The 22,398-nt window shown below is 38.9% G+C and overlaps 1 protein-coding gene across 4 annotated transcripts in view; it reads right to left on the minus strand.

Annotated features, from left to right (window-relative positions):
- The window catches only part of LOC126272139 (voltage-dependent calcium channel subunit alpha-2/delta-3), a 686,714-nt gene that overhangs the window by 287,461 nt on the left and 376,855 nt on the right, over nucleotides 1–22,398 (minus strand). For all 4 annotated transcript variants that reach the window (XM_049974752.1, XM_049974751.1, XM_049974753.1 and 1 more), the window contains 2 exons: nucleotides 21,054–21,158; nucleotides 12,044–12,115 (listed from right to left, as the gene is read on the minus strand). In XM_049974752.1, coding sequence (XP_049830709.1) covers nucleotides 12,044–12,115; nucleotides 21,054–21,158 — 177 coding nt within the window. The remainder of the gene's footprint in view (nucleotides 1–12,043; nucleotides 12,116–21,053; nucleotides 21,159–22,398) is intronic.

The following is a 22,398-nucleotide window of genomic DNA, read 5'->3' on the forward strand; positions in this document are numbered from 1 at the left end:
AAATTTTTTCCATTTGTCTGTAAACAATTCGTGTTAGTATTTTGCAGTGACATATTAAATTGATAGACTGGTAATTTTCACACTTGTCAACACTTGCTTTCTTTGGGGCTGGAATTAATATATTATTCTTGAAGTCTGAGGGTATTTCACCTGTCTTATACATCTTGTTCATCAGATGGTAGGGTTTGCCAGGTCTGGCTCTCCCAAGGCTATCAGTAGTTCTAATGGAATGTTCACTACTTCTTGGCCTCGTTTCAACTCAGGTCTCTCAGTGCTCTGTCAAATTCTTCATGCATTATCATATCTCCCATCTCATCTTCATCTACATCCTCTTCCATTTCAATAGTATTGCCCTCAAGTACATCACTCCTGTATAAACCCTCTATATGCTCCTTTCACGTTTCTGCCTTTCCTTCTTTGCTTGGAACTGGTTTTCCATCTGAGCTCTTGATAGTCATAAAAGTGGTTCTCTTTTCTCCAAACATGTCTCTAATTTTCCGGTAGGCAATATCTATCTTACCCCTAGTGACATATGCCTCTACATCCTTACATTTGTCCTCTAGCCATCCCTGCTTATCCAATTTGCGCTTCCTGTCAATCTCGTTTCTGAGATGTTTGTATTCATTTTTACCTGCTTCATTTACCGTATTTAATTTAATTCAATATTTCTTCTGTTACACAAGGAATTCTAATGGCCCTTGTCTTTTTACCTACTTGATCCTCGGCTGCATTCACTATTTCATCTCTCAAAGCTACCCATTCTTCTTCCATTGTATTTCTACCCCCATTCTTGTCAATCGATCCCTAATGCTCTCTCTTTGAAACTCTCTACAACCTTTGTTTCTTTCAGTTTATCTAGATCCCATATCCTTAAATTTCCACCTTTTGCAGTTTTGATCTACAGTTCATATTCAACAGATTGTTGTTAGAGTCCACATTTGCCCCTCAAAATGTCTTAAAATTTAAAATGTGGTTCCTAAATCTCTATCTTACCATTATCTAATCTATATGAAACCTTCCAGTGCCTCCAGGCCTCTTCCACGTACACAACTTTCTTTCACGATTCTTAAACCAAGTGTTAGCTATAATCAAGTTATGCTCTGTGCAAAATTCTACCTTCCTCTTTCATTTCTTACCCTCACTTCATATTCACCTACGACTTTTCCGTCGCTTCCTTCTCCTACTAATGAATTCCAGCCCCCATGACTATTAAATTTTAATCTCCCTTCACTATGTGAATAATTTTTTTTTATCTCATCATACATTTCTTCAATCTCTTCATCACCTGCAGAGCTATCTGCCTTATAAAACTTGTACTACTGTGGTAGTCATGGGCTTCCTGCCCATCTTGACTACAATAATGCTTTCACTATGCTGTTCGTAGAAGCTTACCTGTGCTCCTATTTTTTCATTAATTATTGAACCTGCTCCTGCATTATGCCAATTTGATTTTGTATTTATAACCCTGTATTCACCTGATCACAAGTCTTGTTCATCCTTCCACAGAACTTCACTAATTCCGGCAAATATTACATGGCCAGATCAGTCAGTCACCCAGACTGTTGTCCCTGCAGACTCTTCAGAAACAACAGGTTTGTCTGGCCTCTCAACAGATATCCCTCCGTTGTGGTTGCACCTAAGTTATGGCTATCTTTATCACTGAAGCATGCAAGCATCCCCACCAACAGCAAGGTCCATAGTTCAATGCAGCACTAACTTTTTTCCAATTGCATTTCAAAACTGGGGATGGACAGAGCATGAGTTAATATTTTTTTGTATCGTGTGTGTCAGCCATCATATTCAACTCTGACCTGTTTTGAGCTGGTGAATGTTTCGGTATTGCGATTGCACAATGGACTTAGGTTTTACATGTGTTCGATGACTACTTAGTTGAGGATTTTACTACCATTCTTGTAACGTTCTCGACATAACTTAAATGCATTTGGTAAGGGTATTTGATTCAACTGATGAGAGGACAAAATATAAAAATGGAGTATATGAAGCAGGTGAAAGGTAATACAAATGTGTAAAAAAATGAGATCAACAGGAAGTGGAAAATGGCTAAGCAGGCTTGGCTAGAGGACAAATGTAAGGATGTAGAAGCATATATCACTAGGGATAGGGTAAGATAGATGCTGCCTTGAAAAATTAAAGAGACTTTGGAGAAAGAGAACAGCTTGTATGAATATCAAGACCTCAGATGGAATACCATTTCTAAGCAATGAAGGGAAAGTCCAAAAGATGGAAGGAGTATATAGAAGACCTATAACAGGGAGACATACGTGAGGGCAATATTATGGAAAAGGAAGAGGATGTAAAGGAAGATGAAATGGGAGATGTAATTCTGCACAAAGAATTTGACAGAGCACTGAAAGACCTAAGTCGAAACAATGCCCTGGGAACAGACAGCATTCCCATTAGAACTAATGATAGCATTGGGAAGGTCAGCCATGACAAAACTCTTTCATTTGGTGTGCAAGATGTCTGAGAGACATGAAATACCCTCAGACTTCAAAAAGATTACAATAATAGCAATTACAAAGAAAGCAGGTACTGACAGGAGTGAAAATTACTGAACTACCAGTTTAATAAATCACAGCTACAAAATAATAACACGAATTCTTTACAGACAAATAGAAAAATTGGTAGAAGCCGACCTTGGAGATCAGTTTGGATTCTGAAGAAATATAGGACCACATGAGCCAATGCTAACCATATGACTTCTCAAAGGAGATAGGTTAAGGAAAGGCAAAATACTTTTATAGCATTTGCAGTCTTAGAGAAAGCTTTTGGCAATGTTGACTGGAATATTCTCTTTTAAATTCTAAAGGTGGCATGGATAAAATACAGGGAGCAAAAGGCTATTTGCAATTTGTACAGAAACCAGATGGCAGTTATAAGGGTTGAGGGGCATGAAAGGAAAGCACTGATTGGGAGGGAAGTGAGGCAGGGTTGTAGCCTATCCCTGATGTTATTCAGTCTGTATATTGAGCAAGTGGTAAAGGATACAAAAGAAAAAAATTGGAGTAGGAATTACGAGTTCATGGAGAAGAAATAAAAACTTTGATGTTTGCTGATGGCATTGTAATTCTGACAGAGACAGCAAAGGATTAGGAAGAGCAGTTGAAGAGAATAGATATAACAGACAGAAGGATATAGCAAGAACATCGATAATAGCAAAGCAAGGATATTGGAATGTAGTCAAATTAAATCATGTGATGCTGAGGGAATCAGATTAGGAAATGAGACAAAATGGCAGATGAGTTTTGCTATTTGGGGAGCAAAATAACTGATGATGGTCAAAGTAGAGAGGATATGAAATGTACATGTATTGCAAGGAAAGAGTTTCTGAAGCAGAGAAATTTGTTAACATCGAGTATAGATTTAAGTGTCAGGAAGCCTTTTCTGAAAGTATCTGTATGGAGTATAGCCATGTGAAACATGCATGATAAATAGTTTAGACAATAAGAGAATAGAAGATCTTGAAATGTGATGCTACAGAAGAATGCTAAAGATTGGATGGGTAGATCACGAAGAGTCGTGTGTGTGTGTGTGTGTGTGTGTGTGTGTGTGTGTGTGTGTGTTTGTTTGACGTAGGCCTTACTGGTTGAAAACTTTATTTGTGATGGTCTTTTTTGTTGTGCCTATCTGCAATTCGGCACCTGCAGTATATGGTGAGTAGCAACTTCCCTTTTCATAATTACATTCCATCTTGGATTTTCCATTGTTTGAAAACAAAAAAATTATTAGATGATGTGGATCAAATCCAAATTTAACTTTACATAGAATACTATTTGTTGCACTGGCCCCTTACTTAGCTTGTATTTATCATGAATCTCTGTCCGCGGTTCGTGGTCTTGCGGTAGCATTCTTGCTTCCTACGCACGGGGTCCCGGGTTAAATTCCCACCGGTGTCAGGTATTTTCTCTGCCTCAAGATGACTGGGTGTTGTCTGTCTTTCATCATCATTTCATCCTCATGCACTCACAAGTCACTGTAGTGGCGTTAAAGAACTTGTGGAGCGGCAGCTGAACCATCCCGCAGGGGGTGTCCCGGCCGCCAATGCCATACCCTCATTATTATTATTATCATAAATCTCTCACTCAGCACAGTCCCGAGACTGTAAAAAGGCATTGCTGATTATGAACAAGCGTAAAAGAATGGGTTTGCAAAAGTGCTGACCAACATCCTTAATGTTGATTTGCTGCAGTACTCCTGAGCATATTCTAAGTACTATCCACAAATCAACAATTTAAGTAAGCCCTGCCTATTATTGCACAATATCCCGTGAACTATGGATATCAGACAAGAGGCAAATTCCATATTCCTCTATTTCCTGAAAGTGTCTGACACAGTGCCCCACTGCAGAATGTTAATGAAAGTCAATGCACAAGGAATAAATCTCAAATGGGTTCTCAGATGAGCGAGTGGCTCAGAGACTTTTTAAGTAACAGAATACAGTACCTTGGCCTGCATCATGTTTGTTCATCAGAGATGTCAACAATGCCACAGAGGCATGTGATGGATTTGCCAAAATAAGTCTGTAGTTAATAAATACTTTGCTCCTTTGGAACAGTCTTAGAGTATCATCAATGCTCGGCTACGAATAGATACATTTTTTTCCCTTGATTTTGTTCATAAAATGGTGTCCTCCTTCACAAGGTTCACAGGAGAACACCAAGGGCTCCCTGAAGGTTCAGTGATGTCATCTTGCAGCATCATCTCCACTTCTTCCCAGAATATCAGTTGTTCAACAAGTGACACCCAATACAATCACTGGCTAAATGGTGGATTATCATCAGTATTGATAAAGTGTTTTGTTGGAGGCATCAAAAACTGACAAAGATTGACTAATACTCGTCAACATTGCTTATTGGCCAGGCCAGACACCACTGACTGTTTTATAGTAGCTTCCTTTCCTGCCTTGTCTGCAGTTTTAGTCGAACACAATTCTTCATTGATGGCTCTGAGCTTCCCACTTTTGACTGATTTGGCTGTTTGCACACACATACCTTCAGGTATATATGAGTTATGGCTGGTCATAGCATTTAGTAATCCAAAGTACTCCTTGACCAACTGCTTATGATTGCTGGTGGTATGTAGATTTTATTTTCAGCAAAAGCTTCACAGTTTAACTGACCATCTAGATTGATGAATGGAACTCACCTTGTTGATAGTGTTAGGATAATTACATTTTCAATGGCAATCAACTGTGTAGAGCAATCTTCATTATGTGTGCTTGTTGGAATAGCTCCGTCCGTCTGGAGCTCTTCCACAGTCCATGTTTGTGAAGCCTGTAGGAAGTCCCATCTGAGAATAAAATGAAAACTTCATTCTGTTAAAATGATAAATGCAAAAGGATGTGTTCTGCCATAATTATTCTTGCAATACTTCTTCTTACTGACTGGATATATTTTCCATTTGTGACCTTCATCACAGTCGCTTCCTATCATGGAACATAGTCTTGTTTTTCTGGCATCAATGACCATTCAGCATTACAGAAAGAAATCTCTGACTCGGCCAGTATCCGGACAGGTAGGCCATCAATGATGACATTGGTGAGATGTACAGATATCTTTGTAAATGCTGTCCATGAGAAATTTCATCTGTGGTGGACTTACTTTTACAGACAGTTGACTCACTTTTCCTTAATTTGGTGGCTGGGTGAATAGCTGGTTCCTCTGTACAGTGGCACGGAATGGGTATGGCTTGTTGAGGAGTGACCTTGTCCAATGTATAGTGAAGTGCTTCATCCCACTTGTCAACTATAATCATCTGCAATTGACTGGAATGAATACGATTGTTGTGAGGGTATATGTCTTGTGGTGTAATAGTAATAGACTACTCATCATCTTTCTCTGCAGTGGTGTGTGATGTTTGCAGGGCAGCCATGCTGCAGTAATGTCCTCTGCCTTCCAACTGTCTGTTCTTTTGTGGGTTATTCTTCTTGGTGTATGAGATGGTTGTACCTGGGTTGGCCAGATACTGAGTTATTGTTCGATTCAATTGGCAGAAGTCCTAGGTAGTCAAGTCCAGCCTTCATAGTATGCCTGGCTGGTGGATGAAATTGCTGCTAAATATTGATGCACCTCTTCTGCAACGTTCTCTGTTAGCTCCAGGTATACAAGATTGACATTTATGGCTACTATCTTTTGTACATTCATTATGACATCTCTGGTTGCCATAAACTGCTGTATCTCATCTCTTATTACCTAGAGTATCAGAGAGGTGGCGTCATGGTGGTCTTCCATAACAGCCATTGGGACCACAGTTGAGAGTCTTTCATACCTCTTTCATCAGTCTTTCTGTTACACTCCCTTGGTGTTCTGGCAGCACTGGATGAATTCTTTTGTTGTTGTGGCATTCTTCACCCTCGACTGCCTAAAAGGATCAAAGTATTTCTCAACCATTGATATGGTGTGGGTTACTGGCAAATCAAGATTGGCATATCTGACTGGGTAAAGACTGCCTTCTTAATACCTGATGGCCTCTAAGAGTCAAAGTTGTGCTGTTTGGACTAGGTAATGCTCCAACCATCTTTGAGCATATGATGTACTACCTGACACCTATGCAAATGGGTGCCATTGCCAATTTTTTCAAAGATGTTGTAACAACGGTCACCTGCTTTATTTCTTGAATGAGATTTTCACTCTGCAGCAGAGTGTGCACTGATATGAAACTTCCTGACAGATTACAACTGTGTGACGGACCGAGACTCGAACTCGGGACCTTTGCCTTTCGCAGGCAAGTGCTCTACCAACTGAGCTACCCAAGCACAACTCACGACCCGTCCTGACAGCTTCAATTCTGCCAGTATCTTGTCCCCAACCTTACAAACTTCACAGAAGCTCTTCTGTGAAACAAACAGAACTAGCACTCTTGGAGGAAAGGATATTGCAGAGACATGGTAGAGCACTTGCTCACAAAAGGCAATGGTCCTGAGTTCGAATCTCAGTCTGGCACACAGTTTCAATCTCTCAGGAAGTTTCATATTAGTGCACACTCCACTGCAGACTGAAAATCTCATTCTGAAAACATCCCCCACGCTGTGGTTAAGCCATGTCTCTGCAATATCCTTTCTTCCAGGAGTGTTAGTTCTGCTTGTTTTGCAGAAGAGCTTCTGTGAAGTTTGGAAGGTAGGAGACAAGGTACTGGCAGAACTGAAGCTGTGAGGATGGGTTGTGAGCCATCTTTGGGTAGCTCACTTGGTAGAGCACTTGCCCATGAAAGGCAAAGGTCCCGAGTTCGAGTCTCAGTCTGGCACACTGCTTTATTTCTTCATTGATTGCCCTCAGTGTTGACGTACTGGCTGAAAAATTTGGGGGTGTAAGTGCAACTACAGTCTACTGTAAATGATGTAGCTGACAGAGGCACAGTTACATTTCACAGCAGTTTACTTTCACTTTTCACAATCCCCTATATACACATTTAATATGGCCAATGCACTACTGTTCTATATTCCCATAAACCTTATTAATAGTTAGCAGGTGTACATCCACATACTGCTACAATAGTTTACTGGTGAACATCTATGAGTAGTAAAAGCCAACCACACAGTTCACTGTGTTTAAAATAAATTGAACAGACACTGCCATTGCTTTAACACACATCCTATTTGTGTAACACTTATTTCACTGTTTAGTTGATGCATTGTCATCATTCTAACAAACATGGGTTCCTTGTATGAAACTAGATCATGGACTGACTGACTCAAGCCAAAAACCATGACCTTATATATCCTCACAATAATAGGTGCTGAAACAGCACATTTTCATAGTTTAATTTACAGAAATTACAATTAAAGCTTAACTCATTAAATTAACTGAATATATCGAAAAATTGCTTCTTTTTAACAGTTTCTGCTGCAAGAGTTAGGCCAAATAAATTGTTTAAATCAAGAAATTAACAAATATAAGTGTGCAAACAATACTTTGGACAAAACTGTTAATTAGTTTGGAATTAATTAAGAGCCGGCTTTGATAACATGTTTTCGAATAGAGCCAAATAGATCCTTTAAGAATGCTATTGTTTGGTCTTCCGAATGTTTATAATTAGTATAGAATTTATATTTGTTTATATGTCAACAGTATAATTTAAGTTAAAAAACAATTACTTATTTCACCCTATAATGAAAAATACAAACTAGTAATAGTCAAAATAAATTAGCACATCAATTACATAAAACTAAGCACAAAATTGGATCTGGTGTTATATTCTTTAAAACTGAGGGCCAGCCTTTATCCTTTATGAAAATGCAAATTATAACTGACCTATGTTAATAGCACATAGTTAAAAGGGGAAAAAAAAAACAAATTTAAGGAGGCAGATGGCAAAACAAGAGGGGAAGTAAAAATATCCCAGCTTGCTTCATCACGACATCTGAAGAAAACATGAGCCACATGACAACCACATTGACGTACATTTATACGGCAGGTATCTACATGAATCAGATAGTGTGTCTCTTCAACACTCAAGAAATAAAAATCCAGGGGTAACTAATCAATGGCAATGGAGTCCATCCCAATCAAGATAAAGTAACAGTAGTTACAAATTTTCTGACTCCTTGATACTTTTAAGACATGAGAAGTTTTCTCGGCATATGCCCTTACTACTGGTTATTCATGAATATGTACCAAGACATGTCCATTGCAAGAACTACTGCAGGAAGACACCAAATTTTCCTGGAATGAGGCACAAGAAAGATCTTCTCTTGTCTTTAAGGAAGCACAAACATCTCCTCCAGACTTATCACTGTGTGATATGAGGGACAGAATTTCACACTGCTGTTACAAATTATGGGACGGGTGCAGATCTGATGCCAACTGCAAAAATACTGAACAGGTTATAGCTTATGTTTCTAGAGTACTCTGCAAGTCGGAGATGAACTACTTTACAAGCAAGAAAGACTGCCTGGTAGGTGTTTGAGCCATCAACACGTCCCAGCCATATTTATTTGGCAAATCATTTATCACTGTGAAGGATCAGCATTCTTGAGGTTGGATGACTAGCCTGATGGATCCATCGGTTCGACTGGCTAGATGGGCAGTAAGGCTTCAAAAGGAAGACGGCACAATGGTATACAAAACTGGGTGCAGACATTAGGACACTACCTGCCTTTCAAGTAATCCTTTGGTGGAACATAGTAGTGTGGCTGAAATCTCAGTCATTGATGTATTGAACAACATCACTGCTGCACATAGGGAAGATTCACCACCTGTGAAAAACACGTTATAGGGGGAACTATGATCTAATCCAATGGGGCGGAAATGGCTGCCCCTCATACCAGATCATCTACGGCCAGCTGTCCTGAAGCATTTTCATGACACATCAACATCTGGTCTTGCCTGGGATTCACAAAGATGCTACACAGAATTGGATGCAATTATCAAGATATCTGCTGCTCCATTAGAAACTACGTGAATGACTGCAAAGAATGTTAGCGAAGGAAGCACATGCCACAATTACCTCTAGGGCATCTGATACCTATTCTGCCTACAGCAGCACCATTCCACTGGACCAGAAGAAACATCTTGGGGAGGCTTTGCACTTTCTGAAATTGATGAACCAGAATTAATGCATAACAGTCTGCACTAATTGCCACACCTGCTATGCCATCACCAGAACTGGACCAACTGCCAAATTCAGAAAATTGCAAGGTTCCTTTTGGACCATGGAGCAGTCCATGTGATGATCTCTGATTGTGGAAGAGTTTTCCAGTCAAGAGTAGTACTTGAAGTAATTTCACATTGTGACATAACTCACAGAATGACTATGTCAAACATGCCATCACCGGGACTCAAAAAGCGTGAGAGCTCACTCTCTCATGGTCCCTGGACACATGGGAAAAGGACTGTCAGCATTATAACATCAAACACTGGTCTTTGAGATACAGCCCAGGAGATTTGGTATGCATTTTTACACCTGTGTGGAAAGTGGAAGTATTGGAAAAATTAATAAAATAAAGTATCCTTTGCTGCTTGTCTGGGATCACATACAAAGTTAATGATTGTGATCCTTCGAGAACAGAATGCAGAGAAGTAATCCATGTCCCACGAGTCATGACCAGCTGCAGTCCTGAGGTGCAGATCAATGATGGGAGCTTTGCATCCAAGGAAACAAAGCTTTCTCACTGATCATGAAGGTTTGGCAGGAGGAGCTACCTTCAGTGTTCATCATAATGAGAGGGATGTGACAATGTGACCCAAATGTGAAGAACCTTCAGTGCTTTGGCAGGAGGAGCTACCTTCAGTGTTTCATCATAATGAGGAGGATGTGACAATGTGACCCAAATGTGAAGAACCTCCAGTGCTGCTTTACAGAGGGCGATTGACAAGATCTGGATCTAGGATGCTGTAATTGGCTTCTGAAACTGAAGGTCACTATTCGTCCAGTAGAGGGAGCAATGATGAGTGGTGTGCTGCATGAAATGTGGAGTTGTGGCTGTGCTGGTGACTAGTGTGCTGTGAACTGTCAGCTCAAATTTTATCACCAACACGTTACTTAGTATTTAGCATTTGTGGAAGGTTCTCGATATTTCTTATGTTTGTACTGTTTGCATATTCACAAGCATCAATGCTTGTATAAACAATAATACTTTTCTTTGAGTAGGCAGTTACGTTGTGTTCATATGTTGGAGTCAGAACAAAGGTGCTTTCAGTGTTCATTGTTTTACTTCATTGATGGACCTCATTTGAAATTTGGGCTTGATTGTTGTTACAGTGGGACAATGTTAACAAAACACCAACAATGAATTTACAAGTGATAACACTTGAAGAAAATTCATAGAGATAACACACGAAGAAAATGAAACAGCTAATGTACAAAAATCTGATCTATTAGGAATGAAATGCTGTGTGCCTCAAGGGTAAATCCTGTATTCACTTGATGCAAACAACTTAAACAACAGTAATGGTAAAATACGCTAATTTGCAGATAACACTATAATCCTGATAATTGGAAATAAGAAAATATTGAAAGAAAACGTTAAAGGCAGTTATGGGGAATGTAGTAGACTCATTTGTGGTGAATAACTTTTTATAAAACTGGAAAAAAATGTTGCAATGGACATATTTACTGAACAAAATAGAACACCAGCTAATCCCCATACTGAACTAAATGGACAATCAATGACCAAAACTTAGAATACAAAATTTCTTGGTATATGAATACAGCATAACACAAAATGGAATACAAATACAGATTATATAAATAGAAAATTGAGCAGGATATGTTTTATTATAATAACACTAATGTCCAGCATGAACTACAATAATCTCGGGACTATGTGCTTGTCTACGTCCACTCAACAAAAAAATATGGAGTAGTATTTTTGAGAGACAGAGTAACAAGCCAGATATCTTTCAGACTGCAGAAAAAGATAATCAGACTTATGTTATAAGTACATAGAAGACCATCATGCGCTCAACTATTTACAGGAAATAAAATTCTACCACTTCCATGAACGTATGTATAAGAAAATATAATTATTATAAAATAAAAACTGAACAGTAGCCATTCCTGTATCTCCAATAATGAATCTGTGCATAGATACTTTGTATTATACTAGAAATACAAATTAGGCACATGTTCAGTATACGAATACAGGACTATTCTAAAAAGGCATACTTCATCCTAGCATCAGACTGTGTAACACATGACAGACATGCACAAAAATAAGGATAAATTCAAATCATAATAAAAGATTACTATGTTGAGTGCTGCTTTTGTTTTGCAAGGGAATATCTGGAAAAACAAAACTGAACCAGCCTTTGTTCTACATTTGAAAAATGTCCTCAATAATACAATATTATTTAATTTTATTTCTGGTAGTAAATAATAGTGTTCAGTGTATAAAATATTTGTAGCACTTAAATACGAGTCCACTGTCTACTGTACACATTACAATACTATATTTATGAAATCATTATTCATCATGCTGCTTCATGCAGCATGAAAGACAGTGTTAAGTTTTACAGTTCCAATAATATAAATGCATGTTATGCACTCAAATTAAGATTACGAATTAAAGTTCAAATATACTCACCATGTCATCATAATGGTACTTCACACTGAGCACCTCACTTCCTTTCTTTCGATTTATAATGTTCTCACGGAGCTGGAAAGAAGGGAATTATCATCTCACTCAATTTCCACACACACACAGCTCTACATAGAACAAAATAAATAACAGGTGTTTTACAGGTTTCTTTGTCACAGCTTATTCAGTTACTAAGGTAGGTGTATGAACTGTTTTTAGGCAACAGTATCTGCTAATTGAGGAAAATATTTTATTTATTGATTTATTTACTGCTGTATTTACTAAACACATTGATTTGTCATCTAAAACAGCAACACATTTTACATAGTATATCTGAACAGTTTCCATCACATTGATTACGTCAATAAATTTAGAGCTGATAGTACTTTAAAAACATAAAATACTACATAATGGTGAAACAATCGGCAACTGAGGATTAAAAAAATGGTCATGGAAACACAAATGGCCTTACTCTGTGCAAAGGCAGTGGGATGGTTTGCAGAGAGTCCTGAAAAAGACTTCATGTCTGTCATCTGCCAGCAGAGGCTATTATCTCAGTGGGACAGAAACTGATAGATGTGATGTAACTGTGCAGACATATGACTGATCACGAGTTCAGAAAAACTGGATGATTTATTCAAGAGAAAGAGCATCACAAATTGAGTTGGATCACCTCTGGCCCTTATACAAGCAGATATTCCATGCGGCTCTGATTGCTAAAGTTGTTGGATAACCTCCTGAGGGATATCAGGTGAAATTACATCCAAGTCGTTCTTTACATCATCAAAGTTCTGGGCTGGATGGAGGACCCTACCCATAATGCTCCAAATGTTCTCAATTGGATATAGATTTGGTGACACTGCTGGCCACGGTAGAGTTTAGCATGCATGAAGACAAGCAGTTGAAACTCTCACTGTGTTCAGGCAGGCATTATCTTGCTGAAATGGCAGCCCAGGATGGCTTGCCATGAATGGCAACAATATGGGCTTAGTATGTCATCGATGTTCTTCTGAACTATGAGAGTGTCACAGATGACAACTCAGACCATCACTCCTGGCTGTCGGGCCGTATGTGGGAGACAGTCAGGTTGGGATCCCACTGCTGTCCGGTGTGCCTCCAGACACGCCTTTGCTGGTCACTGGGGCCCGGTTCAAAGCATGACTCATCACTGAAGACAATTCTACAGAATTCAATGGTATTCCAGGTCAAATGTGCCCAACACAACTGCAAATTGACTTGCTGGTGCGCAGTAGTCAATGGTAATCTGCAAAAGGGCTGCTGTGAGCTCAGCCTCCTTTCTGTGAGCTGCCCATTAATGGTCCTTGTGGTCACTGAAGCATCCACTGCATGTCAAAATTGATGATAATCATGTGTCCTGAGCTCAAAGTGCATCTCTGACACTCAGTTCTCACCTTCTGTCACATCTCTATATCGACTGCTTCCTTCTTGATGCTGTGTTCAGCTTCATTCACCCATTCCTGCCAATATCATCGAATAGTGGCATCACTCCTATTTACATGTCAAGTGATTCACCAGTTATTCCGACTAGCTTCTTTGAGACAACTACACATCGTCTCTCAAATGCGGACATCTGTGTATATTGTTCAGACACCTGTTTGCAAAGCACAGTTACTATTTGAGTACATGGATTGGAATTTGCAAAGACTTTATGCCCTGCTATCAGGATGTCCCGTTTACTCTCTTTGCTAGCTGCATGGTGAAACTGCACTGCAATGTGACACATTCAAACAGTGGTTGTCAAAGTTTACAGTTTTGCACTATCTTTAGATACCTGTATGAATATCAATTTGTGACCAATTTGTGTAACTCCTCTGTGGTGTACCATACTCTACATAACTTGTGTGTTTTAAGTAATGAAACACCTAAAACATGTAAACATATTACTTCTTAACCACTGCATAGTGGTTACCTAAACTGTAACACCTGTGACCCAATCAAGTAAAATTGTCTCTCTGATTCAACAACAGGTTTCATGCACAGAGTTATAGTAAGTCCATAGCTGAACACCAAATGCACCTACCTGGAATGTGGGGGAACTAGGTCTTGCTGACAGCAGTGAGCAGTGTGCTGCCCCATGCCCCTCCTTACTGCATCCAAATGATACCATTAGGAAGAGGATGATGCGATTGCCAGGTAGATGCATACGTGGTCCACAGGAGTGGTTTGGGGTGTTATAAATGGAGTGTAAGAGTTGAAGCAAGAACAAGTTTGTTTCTAGTAGCAGACGTTACAATGTGTACTCATACTGAATTATTCTTACAGCTACAAAAATTAAGATTGATACTGTGATTCAAGGGAGAAGTATCTGGAAGTTTATTTGAATGTTATTGTATAAGAAAATATGTAGGTTTTTTTCATTTATAGAGTAGGAATCTGTTAATTGACTTAGTTTTAAATACCACACATCAGGAGATTTTCTTCACATACGAACTGAGGGTTCATATTGTCTTCTCATCTTCATTGACACTTAAGTCATACAAAATGAATAATGCCATACGATCATTTTTTTACTACTCTACTAAGGGAACCACAGAAAGTGGAGAGAGAGAGAGAGAGAATGGGAGGGGGGTGGGGGATGGCAAATGGGCCCAGTGTGTGTGTGTGGGGGGGGGGGGGGGGGGGGGGGGGATGGCAAATGGGCCTGGTTGTGCACTCAGTTTCTTTTCGTTTCTAAGTGTGTACTTGCACATCTTCATTTTTGCAGGATAAGTGACACATTAATTGTAAATACATTGTCCAAAAAGGACTACCTCCAAAAATGCTGTGTGTAAAGTTATACAGACATGTCAGCAGTTTTATTGAAAGCACATGACAATAAGGCCTACACCTAAAAACAAAGCAGGATAACTGATTTTGTAATGTCCCAGCCTATAATTATCTTAAAAATTTATTGCTCATGTAAAGATTTTTAGAAGTAATTAAAACATTCATGATAAGCACACTGGTGGGTGAGTGTCAGTAGATGAAAACACTGAAGAAAACACTTCAATGAGTCACAAACACAGTTCCCGATACAAAATGCCAAACAAAAATTACATACTGGACAATACTGTATAGAGTTAACTTTAATTCTTTCTAAAAAACAACTCTCCACAATAAATAATAACAACAAATCAACTTTCACCTTCTTTCATGGTACTATAAACAAACAGGTGACTTAAGTCATGGGATACTTCCAAATATCACGTGGGACCTCCTTTTGCCTGGTGTAACGCAGCAAGCCATTGACTCAACAAGTCAGTGGAAGCCCCTTCAGAAATACTGAGCCATGCTGCCTCAATAGCCATTCACAATTGCGAAAGTGTTGCCGGTGTAGGATCTTATGTGCGAAAAGACCTCTCAATGATGTCCCATAAATGTTCAATGGGATTCATTCCGGGCAATGTGGGTAGCAATCATTCGCTCAAATTGTCCAGAATATTCTTCAAACCAATTGCAAACAACTGTGACCCGGTGGTACGTTTGGGAAAATGAAGTCCTCGAATGGTTGTGAACGGTTTCCAAGGAGCTGAGCATAACCATTTCCAGTCGATGATAGGTTCAGATGGACCAGAGGGCCCAGTACATTTCACGTAAACACAGCTCAGAGCATTATGGAAGCACCACAGTGCCTTGTTGAGAACTTGGGTCCACAGATTCTTGGTATCTGTGCCACAATCAAATCCCATCATCGGTTCTCACCAACTGGAATTGAAACGCCTTTGACCAGGTCACAATTTTCCAGTCATTTAAGATCCAACCAATGTGACCACAAGCCTAGGAGAGACATTGCTGGTGATGGCATGCTTGTCGTCTGCTGCCATAGTCCATTAACAACAAATTTTGCTGCACTGTTCTACTGGATACATTTGTCATACACCCCACATTTATTTCTGTGTTTATTTCACACAGTGTTGCTTATCTGTTAGTACTGACAACTCTGTGCAAACACTGCTGCTCTCTTTCACTGAGTGAAGGCCCTCAGCCACTGCATTGTCCTTGGTAAGAGGTAATGCCTGAAATTTGGCATTCTCGGCACTCTGAATATTGAATTCCCTAACAATTTTCGAAATGGAATGTCCCATGCATCTAGCTCCAACTACTACGCTATGTTCAAATTCTGTGAATTCCTGCTGTGCAGCCGTAATCATGAGAGAAACCTTTTCACATGAATCACCTGAGTAAAAATTACAGCTCCATCAATGTGCTGCCCTTTTATAGCTTGTGTATGAGATACTACTGCCATCTATATATGTGTATATCGCTGTCACATGTCTTTCATCACCTCAGTGAATAGTTTATGATGGAATGTATTTATACCAATGCTTCAAAAGCTAGTCTTAGTTCATAAAGTTTATGCCAATACAATTTTTGTTAATAACACAATATTATCAACCCACAGTCTTATAACTCCAACTAATTCATGTGCTTTTAAAATAATAATTAACCAGGGCCTATTTTGTAGAGTGATGTTTCAGCAGTTTTCATTATCACATTTTTATACACTTAATGACATTTTTATATTGGAAGGCTTCTAAATTACTGTGTATTAGTTAATAATGAACAGATTTCTGTATTCTAAAAATTATGTACGTTACATCAGAATAGATCACTGTTCCAACAAATGATAATAAGTGGGGTCATAATACTTAAAACACATGATACTGTGAAATTTTAAATAACACACTGATTTCGCAGCAAGACTAGCAACACCACAAGAATCAGAGAAACTGTCTGAATAATGAGAATATGGAAAACATCATTTATGCAGTAATTTTCATATTTATTAGGGAACCGTTAATTAAAAATAAAACTAAAAATGGCAAGAACTTTATTTATTCTAGGAGTGATATCGGAGCAAATTGAGGTGCTCTGCTTTGCTTTGTTTCAAGTTCCTTTATCAATGTTTCAACATCTTGATTGCTTTGTAATTTTTTTCTTCCTGAGCATCACATGTAGCATTATATAATAATTAACTAAAATATTATTACATTGTCATTATTTCATCCTGGATTTTCCATTGTTTAAAATATTATGTGTGACCTCTCAGGTTCACTCAGTGAGATTGGTTTATAGTGTGCTTCTGGGTGTTCCAATGAGTTATTGTTTCCATTTTATGCGCAATATTTCGACACGTTTGACACAGAAGTTTTGTGTTATGTATACTCACTGCCTGTACTCCAACACATTATGATTGGAACAGCTGCCAGCCTGCACTAGTTAACTGGAGAGGATCAGCACACCAACAAAATCCTTATCTGCCCCACTTTCCATAAGCAGTTTGAGGCCTGCTTTTGAGATGCTTCCTGTTATGTACCACAACCACAACTTTTGATGCATGCCAACTACATGAATTTCTCTTCTGGACTCCCCACTATACTATCTTACTCCCTGCTGTTGACAATCTCAGTTCAGACTTTGAGTTAGTCACAGGATAGGACAGTCATGCTAGAATATTTATCCTTTTACATTATATGTGAATTTTACTTGTGCAACACCAATTAAGTGCAGTTTTTTTCCATCTACAACAGTATGTTTATCTTCAGGGTTCTCATAAGGTTCTCCTATGATAAAACAAGGATGCATTCCTTACTTTCTTGCAACTGATAAAATGTGTTATACTTCATGAATACTAAGACTACTTCGGTACAGAGCATCATGCTAGTCTACACTACTTAAGTCTCTTCATTAATGCATAAGTGTTGTAACCTACATTCACTTGAACCTGCTTACAGTAGTCGAATTTTGTTTTCCATTTAGAATTTTATTTCCCCACTCTTCTTTTCAACACCAAAATAACCATGTCTTAATGATCCAGAACATATCCAGCAAACCATGCCTCATTTACACCAAGTTGTGTCATTAGCTCTTTTCTCTCCAATTCTATTAAGTACTCTTCATTAGTTGTCAGTCAGGTGCACTTCCAGACATCACTGGTCATCAGGCATCATTTAGAAACAGGACTCATCACTGAAGACAGTTCTATCCCAGTCGATGAGATTACAGGCCAAAAATATGCCTAGAGATCCCCTGGAAAGCGGTGGGATACCAACCTGACTATCACCCACTGCATGGCCTACCAATCGGGAGTAACTGCCTGGGGTGCCATTTCTCATCATAGCATGACCCTTTTGGTTGTCATCCATGGCACCCTTATAGGGCAATGGTATGTCAATGATATTTTACAGCTCAGTTTGTTGACCTTCATGGCAAGCCATCATGGACTTACATTTCAGCAAGATAATGTCCGCCCACACATGAAGAGAGTTTCTAATGCATGTCTTCATCCTGGCCAAATTCTGCCTTGGCTATCAAGGTCCTTGAATACATCCCCAATTGACAATTATACTCTATATACATGAGGCTGTTTGGCAGTTTTGGCAGTTAGTGGGCACATAAACATGGCTCTCTCTCTCTCTCTCTCTCTCTCTCTCTCTCTCTCTCTATCTCTGCCCCCCCCCCCCCCCCCCCCGTGTGTGTGTGTGTGTGTGTGTGTGTGTGTGTGTGGTATTAGTTTAAAAGAAAGGGATAGTAAGGAAGCTCAGCAAAGTTCATTTATCCTGCTTATGTGCCTGTCAACCCTTCAACATTTCAATCATATGTTCTGCTCCTGTACAAGAAGCATGATTAAGAATACTTATGCCAATCTACAAGCATTATAATTTAGTTCATCTGTAGCACCTTCATCCTTATTTAATCAGTATGCAATATTGGTTTAATTCGTTTTCCAAATAAAATTGAATATCTATTTGAAAAAAATACTTTTATTTAAATGACTGACACATTTTCAGTCATTTACAAAATTCTTGAGACTTTCACAGAAATTCTTAATAAATAGTTGAAGAAGTGATCAGCATCCTTACAAGTACATCATCATTTGTCCATACTATAGCAAATGACATGAGATATACTATTTGACTTCATACATGCTTCTTGTCTTCCTCTTTCTTTAGCCAGATTTCTTAGCAGATTTTTACCCCACTCTTTTCTTAAATTTATCTCATTTCCCAAAAGCTTTACTCTCCTTTTAAAAACTCATGATTCACCGTGTATAATTCCGCTAATTATGTGAGGCTATTCCTCGATTGGTAATTGGAAACACAAAAACTATAACGGAGTTCCCGAAGTGGCTACTTCCCCTATTTAAACTGTACGATCACTATCTCATTTTACAATAACAGCATAGCAATAATGGAAATTCCTGGGCAGAACAAAATGTAAAATAAGGGAAAGGCAAAAACTCATCTCTAGCAGACTGATGTGTGGCACATAGACATATATGACAGAACAGTCTGCATTAGCTTTCCAGCTCTGGATCTTTTCACGCAGAAAGCACAAAATTTCACACGCATAACTACACAGACACACAAATGCACACTGTGGCAACACTGATTATTGATTATCAATTATTGACAGCAATTACCTAGGCTGATACATGTGGGGAGGGGAAAGGGAAGGATTCACACTGCAAGGAGGGGGTAGTGGGGTAGCGCAAGGCAGAAGCAAGAAAGAGAGAGGACACAGCAACTGCAAAACAAAACAAAAGGAATGCTGAGAGGATAGAGCATTTAGCAGACATATGAAGAACAGGACAGGGAGAAGGAGGGGGGAGGAAATTGAACATAGAGAGGAAGACAGGGAGGAGGACAGAAGAGTTGATGGCAAGAGGGTTGGAGGGGATAAGAGAGAGAAAGAGAGAGAGAGAGAGAGAGAGAGAGAGAGAGAGAGAGAGAGAGAGAGAGAGAGAGAGAATGCCTGCTATGCTAGGTGGAAGAAGAAGTGCGGTGTGAGAAGACAGTACCTGATTTCGATGCGGAAGGAGTGGTGTGGACAATGACAGAAGGGATAAGTGAAAAGGTAATGTCTGGAAGTGGGAAATAGGTTAGTGGAAGTTTATGCCTGGGGCTGTGATGACATAGGATATGCTGTAAAGAAAATTCCCACCTGCGTAGTTCAGAGAAACTTTGTTGTGCTGGAAGGGAGTATCTAAATGGCACACATAGTGAAGCAGCTGTTTAAGACATTTGAGTTGTGGTGCGCGGCATATATTCAGCAATTGGATGATCACATCTGCAGTTGGCCACAGTTTGGCAGTGGCCATTCAAATGAGTAGACTGTTGCTTACCTGTTGTGCACACAGAGAATTCTTTACAGTACCTGCATAATAGCTGATACATAACATCGCCACTTTCACACATGGCCCTGCCTTCTATAGGGCAGGAAATGGCTGTGACTGGACTGTAGTAGTGGTTGTGGTTGGGTGTATAAGAAAGGTCTTGCACTTTGATTGTCCACAAGGGAATCACCCACAGGGTGCAGGATGGGAAGTAGGACTCTAATAGGGATGGACAAGGATATTCTATATGTTGGGTGGGCATCACAACACTATTAAGATTATGTAAGTAGTATTTTGGATAGGATACCCCTCTTCTTAAGGCAAGAGGAGAGGTAGGTGAAGCCCTGATGAAGGATGTGATTGAGCTTCTCAAGGCCAGGGTAATTGTGGGTGATCAGAGGAGTGTTGGTCAGTGGCTCATTGATAGATTTACTGGTGCCAAGGAGCAGATGGCATGTGAGATCTGTTTATGGAGGAGGAGGATAGAATATTGTCTGTCATTAAAGGCTCTGGTACGGGTATGATGGATGACACTGGGAAAGATAGTGGGGATGGGAGGATGCTGATGTATGCAGATGTCACACAACAGTGACCAACAAGGAGTCTGATGGCAATGAAAGGGGAAATGTGGAAAGGCAATGAAGGAAGTGAGCAGAGTTTTGAATGTTGACAGGGAGGTTACAAACAATAGCATGAAGGTGGTGGCAACAAGGTAGAGGATTTGTTCCGGGAGCACCGTAATCACTCAAATGTTGTGAACACTCTTCTCTGCTACATGTGTCTATGCACCACAAATCAGTCTGCTATAGGTGAGTGGTTGCCTTTCCCTTATTATATGTACTGTATAATAGAAATGATGAATGATTGAGGAAATGGAGTATCTTATCCATTATTACTAACCTTCAGCATCTTTGGACTGAAATCACGCGCCTCTCGGTCAGTATTCTCAAGTTCAACTTCTGTCATGTCAACACTATTGTAGTTTGGTTTCAGGATGCCCTGGAACTGATTACAAGATAACACTGATTATTATTGCACTGTGAGAGATTACACTTAAACATAAGACAAAGATGCCTGCACTGAAATACCTTTAATTCATACTTCTGTGTTTCGTTATACTTATTATATGCTGGTTAGTAAATTGTGAACACTTTAATACACACACATAATTATTAACCAATCCCCCCCCCCTCTCTCTCTCTCTCTCTCTCTCTCTCTCTCTCTCTCTCTCACACACACACACACACACACACACACACACACACACACACACAGGTGGGGAGGGAGAAAGAAAGAGAATAGAATAAAAGTTTACTGTCTCTTAACATACAATTACAAGACACTGACTTAATGTACAGCAGACCTGTCAAAACACAAAAACTGGTTTACAATTATCCTTATAATATCAGTAATATAATATACAGAACTGAATAATTAATTAACTAAGCAATTAATAATTTTTCTTCAAAAGTAACAAACTTTTAAAAATTAACAGTTCTAAGTACTTGCTCTCTCTTGCTCAAATTTTCAGGTTGTTATTTAGGAATTCTTCTACTGAATAGAAACAATTCCGCACTAGCTTCTCATATACAGTTTTTTAAAGTGTTTTTAAATTTATGCTTAGCAATTCTCTTTCTTCCACTTTGTTATAAATTTTCATACCCATGTAATGTTGAGTTCGAGCATAAAGTTTTAAATGGTGGGTGGGCAGCATAAAGTTATTCTGATTTCTGGTGTTTATTTTTTATTTATTTATTTATTGAGTCCTTTGATGATATGTAGTACAGTGTACACGATGATATTGGACTTATTACTAAGTTCAAATGATACATATTTAAATAATCATTTTTCAACATGCTACCAATTTCAATAGTTGTAGTTCTTACAATGATACAATGTTACAAATTACAATAGCTTTAGTTCTTAACAGTTATTCTGCTCCAAGTATTCCTTTACTGAGTAGAAACAGTGGTACTGTAGATATTCTCTGGCAGAGCTTTCAAAAGCACTAATATTTTGTAAGCATTTTATACTATTTGATAGTCTATTATAGAGTTTAATACCCAGATAGCATGTACTGGCTGGGGGTACATGCACGTTAGATTTTATTTGAGTATTATAATCATGTATATCTTTGTTTTTTAAAGTATTATCATCATTTCCAATCATATACTTTTTTACATACATTAGTGTGTCAACAGTAAAAATACACGGTAGAGGTAGTATATTCAGTGCTTTAAATATT

Source organism: Schistocerca gregaria, chromosome 5 (assembly GCF_023897955.1).
Source record: "Schistocerca gregaria isolate iqSchGreg1 chromosome 5, iqSchGreg1.2, whole genome shotgun sequence".
NCBI lineage: Eukaryota > Metazoa > Arthropoda > Insecta > Orthoptera > Acrididae > Schistocerca > Schistocerca gregaria.